General features: G+C 49.9%; 1 protein-coding gene across 1 annotated transcript; it reads right to left on the minus strand.

The window, feature by feature from the left end:
- Positions 1 to 2,195: 2,195 nt before the first annotated feature.
- Positions 2,196 to 4,278, minus strand: LOC123441521 (protein REVEILLE 8-like). The gene is made up of 8 exons (XM_045117921.1): positions 4,136 to 4,278; positions 3,927 to 3,984; positions 3,608 to 3,839; positions 3,390 to 3,491; positions 3,143 to 3,274; positions 2,923 to 3,044; positions 2,751 to 2,810; positions 2,196 to 2,620 (listed from the first exon to the last, which is right to left on the minus strand). The coding sequence occupies exons 1-8, from the start codon at positions 4,276 to 4,278 to the stop codon at positions 2,567 to 2,569; spliced, it is 903 nt and encodes a 300-aa protein (XP_044973856.1). The 3' UTR covers positions 2,196 to 2,566.
- Positions 4,279 to 6,085: the final 1,807 nt, after the last annotated feature.

The raw sequence follows: 6,085 nt of genomic DNA on the forward strand, positions 1-6,085 counted from the left end.
GTCGACTAGGGTTACTGTAGGGACACGTGCAGTGGCCCGGAGACCCAGAGGACGTGGACACGATGGAATATAGGAGGACAACACTGCAGGAGCCTGGCCTATGAGCGACATCGCGGGACATCACCGGATAAGGCAGAATTGAAGATGACGGAGGCCGTCGGGTGAGAGAGAGGGGAATCAGGGGAGAGATATGGCGGACGAGATATAGATGGAGATGTGTGTACGGGGAGGTTTGATATTTTTTAGGGACACGGAGGTTAGCTCTATGTGTGGAAGGGTTAAGTACGAGGAGGTTAGCTCTAAGTGCGGGAGGTGGGAGGTGGTATAAACAACGGTTCCCATAATATCGTTGGTACAAATGTGTTGGTATAAGGGTTTTTTGTTGTAGTGAGACAACTTCATCACTAAATGAAGCAACTCCTATTATGAAGGTATATGCATATGTGATCCTATTGTTGCTTATCCATGTTTTTTAAAGCGGATTTCTCCTGGCTACCTACCATGATTATGAAGTTGCATATAGCATCATGGTAGGCAGCTAAGCATCATGGGTAGGCAACCTCATCATGTTTGTAGGCATATTCACCGTTTTTGTAGGGCAACTTAGGAAAACGATAATAAGTAACTTCACAATATTGTAGGCAACTAATTTGCGAAGCTAGACAACCCAGCAACAATGGTAGGCAACTTATTATCAATGACAGACAATTGGGCATCAATGGTATGTAATTACATAGTATTTGTAGGCAACTGAGCATCAATCATAGACAATTGACCATCTACAATAAACAACTGAGCAATCACAATAAGCAAGTTGAGGTAATGTTAGGAAAATTCGCAGGTACACACAGTGCAGTGAACTTGATTGTATATAGCACTAAAGGAGCCTCATGTTTCGTGTTGATTTTTTTGCTTTTATACAAAACCAACCTAATAGACACTCGTACTAGGCCAAAAAGAATAAGTTGGTTCTCTATATGACGAAGTTCCTCCTCTGCCCCCAAAGTTGCTCAAAAAAAATATATCGATGAAACCTATCCATATGTGATCTTGTTTTGAAGAATTTGTCATGAGAAACATAACAGTGAAAACGGATCTGAATTCCGGTACTCGAATCAAAAGTTATGACATTCTCAATTTTTAAACCAGCAAATAAATGCACGTGGGACAAAGAACTTGGTTGATTCTATGTTAGTGTATGTAGGCATGAGAAGGTGATGGGAGGGCAATAAAGCATGGCAATTCCCGAGCTTCAGTGAGGCCTTTTTTTTTACCAAAATACTATTTTCACACACTGAAAAAATCTGATTTTTTTATATACACATATATGTATTCGTAATACACGCGTATAAATTTTCACTAACTTTATGCTCTTATGTAGCGTATACAAAAAAGACAAATACATAGATTAAAATGGACCTTAACTTTGTTGTGTTTGGACCAGATATTTATCTCTTTTGTGTAGCACTCAAACAACCGAATTACCTGATGAAACTTTCTACACACTTGGCTATTATATATATGTATTTGTATAAAAAAGTTGGTATATATATTTTTTTTTCCTATATATATATATATATATATATATATATATATATATATATATATATATATATATATATATATATATATATATATATATATATATTTGCTATACCGGGCTCATTGGAAGCCGGTCTCTGCAACGCCACTCTCATGGGAGGGGGTCCAGGTAGCTTCCTATTCGGATGCTATCCCTGAAACCAGGTGACCTCTTTTCTGAAAATGTTTATGCTCGAGCGTGCGTTCCCTAGCCATGTTTATTTTCTATTACACGGGTCATGTGTCGTGTGGTGTGTATGATCCGAGTGTACCACGCTTGTACGCTAAAATACCATACAGATGAAGGGGGTGGTGCGAAACTTCTTTAACTTGGTGGCCCGGCAAGTTAATTCAGCCCAGCACAATAAACCCCATACAAAACCCAAGCCCAATCTGCTTCAGATCTTCCGGTCACCTCCACAGAGCACAACTTCCACGTGAGAAAGTTTCAAAAAAGAAAGAAAAAGAAAACTTGCACGTGAGAATCATGCGCATGTCCGGTCTTGTCCTAGCCAACACGGCGGCACATCCTACTCTGACAGCTCGAGACAGAGAAAGTTCAGGCAAGGATCCGTGCCAAACGCCAAGACCAAATTATAAAGAGAAATCCCGTGTATTTCCTATTCTCAGTAAAAGACATTTCTAAGCTGCGCACATCACACGCTACTGTGCTAGTGCTACAACAAACCAGTGGGCACTCAACGGTGTCCACACACACACACACACACACACAAATTCAGTACTACGACTAGACAGTCTGAACTCTGAACGCTTGTGTGTGACACCTGAGTAGGTCTACGTACCCTACGAACAAGCCTCAGTCTTGTAACTAGAATCTTTGCAAACAAACATTATTTGACTATATATCTGTATGTGATATCTCCGGCCGACCAATATCTGTTCTATTCCAACCTCCCAAATCTAGTCTTCCGTCCTCTTGCAATTTCTTTCTGCTCTAGTTTTCCTTTCAGGTTGCACCAACACTCTATAAGTGGCCAGGCAAGCCTCGCCCCGGGTCATACCTCGACAGCAGCCGCCTCTGGCGAAACAACAGAGAACAATCACCAACAGATGGAGGTCAATTGCCATTACAAATCGTAACTGAATAATTACTTTCGGCAGTGCAATTTTCAGAGAACGGGGGGAGGGTTCGGAGAAGGGACACTCACGATGGGCTCAAACTGAGGCGCTGCCAGGTTGGTCTCGAGGTTCCTTAGCACCAGCAGGATCTGCACGGCGTGACAGAGCTCTCTCTTGGTTAGCACCAGGGAAGGGGAGACTGAATTTTAGGAACGATCACACTGAAGAAAGCCACTGAAAGTGAGGTACTGAAGGGCTTACCGTCTTCACAGTGATGCCATCCATGTCCTTGAGCTTCTGCAGGTGGGCTTCGATGCGACACGGCGTGGCCGGGTCGAATATGTCGCCGATGAACCGGTATACCTGCGCGAAATGCATGTCCCCTGCAAGAACGGCGCCAGGAAACAGAAAGAGGATTCAGCTTGCAGTTGGTTCAGAAAGTATAAACTTGGCCATCCTGAAGCAAAGAAGGCTTGCTTACCAGGGGACAAGGGAAGTGGAATCGTCTCGTCCTCTGCATCGGCGATCGCCGACGCTTCGCCTGTGCTGCCCGTGCCGGTCCAGTCCATGCTTGTGTCGTCGAAGCTCGGCGGCCCCATGAATGAGCTGCCACCTATGTAAATTTGGAAGCGAAGTTACAATCATGATGTTTTGGTTCCAACTTTGTGTGTGTGCGCGCGCGCGCGCGCTTTAGAAATGGAAAAAATTCAGAAGACAGGAACAGTTACCTGGGTGTGTTGCTGCAGCTTGTTCAGTGTGGCTCCCTGCGCCCCCATGGCTCACCCAGGCAGAACTGCCAGAACTGCCTGCCCAGTCCAAGTTCTGCATGTCTGAACAACACAAGGAGAACACCACCGCCATGTTAGATCATCAATTAAGAAGCACAGTGACCAGAAGTTCGGAGCACTGATCCAGAAAATGGAGAACGGGAGACAGAGCCACTTGCCATTGGGCGCAGGAAGAGCTCCCGGTCCCGGATAGCTCCAGCCGATGGTGCCCTGAACAGCTCCGGGTGGACAATGCTGCGGCTGCCCGTGCAGCACCGCCGTCCCGTCGGCCGGCGAGATCTGCTGCTGCGACATGGCGTGCCTGCGGCTCGGGTGCTGCGGCGGCGGCAGCCCGGCGGCGAGGCCCAGCCTCTGGACCTTGAGGAAGTATTTCTGAGCGTGGCTGCGTATCTGCAGTGCACAATGTTACATTTCAAATCACAATCGAGTCGTCAGAGCGGAAGTAGTTTGCAGGATGGACACTGAGCTTGCGGTTACCTGCACCGCGGTCTTGGTGCGGACGTGCTCCTCGATCTTCTTCCAGTCACGGCCGAACCTGCAAAACCCGAACAAAATGGCCGGCAGATTCAGCGAACATTCAGAGCTTCGGTCTCGCTGGCTTTGATGTTGTTGAGAGACGCAGAGCAGAGGAAAGTTGGAAGCCCGGTGGATCATATCAATGGGCGTGTGCCGTGTGGTGCACTGACCTGAGGAGGGCGTCGAGGAAGCGCTCGTGCTCCTCGGGGCTCCACCTCTCCCGGGGCCTGGTGATGGTGTAGGGCTTCCTCGCCTTCTTCCCCGGCGACGACGACGTCCCCTCGCCCTCGCCGCCTCCTCCCCTCTCCGCCATGATCGACCAAGAGCCAGCCAGCAAGCAAGCAAGCAAGCTAGGTCTGTCTTCCCTTGCGCTAGCTAGCCGCTCGTCGCTCTCGATGCCCAAGCTAGCGCGACATCCGCGTACGTATATATACACGCACGCGGCCCCGCGTGAACCCATCTGTCCTCTGGGCTTCTTACACGGACCGGCGGCCGCCGCATGAGGCGGCAAGGGAATTAGGCCGGCGAGGCGAGGCGAGGGATCAGCGCGTACAGTTGGCGCTTGCATGGATGCGGCGAGGCTGGCTGCCGGTGCTAGGCCGAGGCAGCCGCTCCGGGTTGGTGCAAACCGGACCGCGACGTGTGCTTCCTCGGCGGTGTGGGGTTGTGTGGCAGGGAGGAACAGGAACGTGCGCGCGCCGGTGGTGGCGCGTACGGGGAGACGCTTATCTCTCTCGGGTTCTTTCCGTTTCGGGGTGGCGGGTCGGCACACGGCAGGCTTTCGCCGCGCACCGCGCTCGGGGGACAGGCACGACACGGTTCGGCACAAAGTCCACGAGACGAGAGAACTGATCCGGCGACGTGGCCTCTTCCTCTCCTTCCGTCCTCCCTCGCCATCGGCCAGGCCTCAAGGAGCTGAGCGAGCGTAGCTTAGGCCCTGTTTGTTTCATAAGTCCTAGAACTTTTTTAAGTCCCAACTTATAAGTCATAAGTCCATATCTGTTTGTTTACAGGGACTTACAAGTCCCGAGTACCTACCTGTTTGTTTACAGGGACTTATAAGTCCATGTTGCGGCGGCCGGACCAGACGAACCGAGGGAGACGAGGCGGCGGCCGGGCGGCGACGGGGCGGGGCGGTGACGGGGCGAGCGGCCGGCGGGGTAGCGACGGGGCGGGCGGCGACTGGGCGGCGACGGGGCGGGCAGGCGGCGGCGATTGGGGCGGTGCGAGCGTTAATCGGGGCAGGGCGGCGGCCACTGCATCGAGAGACTACCGCGGGCCTAACCAGAATAAGTCCCAATAAGCTCCTATTAGAGAGTCTTATTTGATAAGTCCCAAATAACCATAATAAGTCTCAATAAGTCCCTTATGTTTGGTTTAGGTGGGACTTATAGGGACTTTTTTAAGTCCCAAAACCAATAAGTCCCTGGAAACAAACACCTTATATTTTCCTTGTGTATATGATCATTTTTCTATTGCACTGTGTTAAAAAAAAAGCGTGTTTGCGTTGCCTCGTGTCTGAATTTACCGTGGTCAGTCGAGCACGCGCTTATTCACTGCGGTGTCACGCCAAGATCGAGTCGGCAAATGCCTCGCGTCATTTCGACCGGTGTAGCCAAGCTCGGTCTTTTCAGCGCGTGCTTCCTTCGGACTGGGGTAAATGTTTAGGTACGAGGGGTCCCATCGTTCTCCGGATAAAGCTAGCTACCCGCCAGAAAGGGGTTTGTTTTTGGCAGCAAGCCGAGACCGAGAGGTGATACAACTGATGAACTGGTACACGCGTACGTACTTGTGCTGTGTTTACGTGCCATGTCCTGATCAGACGATCACCAAGGATGGAACAGCACGTCTTACACGTTGTCGACCGAGTTTGGCCGGCAAACCCAATAGCTCATGTGTTCGTCGTGACGGCCGGCCATGCGGCGAGCCGGAGTTTAGGGCACGTTTCTGTTGAGCAAGTAAGTACGTTCGGGTAAGGAATGGTTTGGACGAGGTTTGATATCGCATCGCGCACATGTTTCTGGTGCTATATAGTCTTGTAGACCAAATCGTTTTTTTTTTGTCGCGATAATCTTGTAGACCAAATGATAGGATGGTGTGCATGCAAGAACGGAGGAGTG

This window comes from Hordeum vulgare, chromosome 3H (assembly GCF_904849725.1).
Source record: "Hordeum vulgare subsp. vulgare chromosome 3H, MorexV3_pseudomolecules_assembly, whole genome shotgun sequence".
NCBI lineage: Eukaryota > Viridiplantae > Streptophyta > Magnoliopsida > Poales > Poaceae > Hordeum > Hordeum vulgare.

Excerpts from the sequence above, each read along its gene's own strand:
- LOC123441521 (XM_045117921.1), bottom strand. The coding sequence starts at position 4,278 with ATGGCGGAGAGGGGAGGAGGCGGCGAGGGCGAGGGGACGTCGTCGTCG. Across the intron at positions 3,985-4,135 it reads TTCCTCGACGCCCTCCTCAG|GTTCGGCCGTGACTGGAAGA; the intron begins GTCAGTGCACCA and ends CGGGTTTTGCAG. Across the intron at positions 3,045-3,142 it reads TCCACTTCCCTTGTCCCCTG|GGGACATGCATTTCGCGCAG; the intron begins GTAAGCAAGCCT and ends CCGTTCTTGCAG.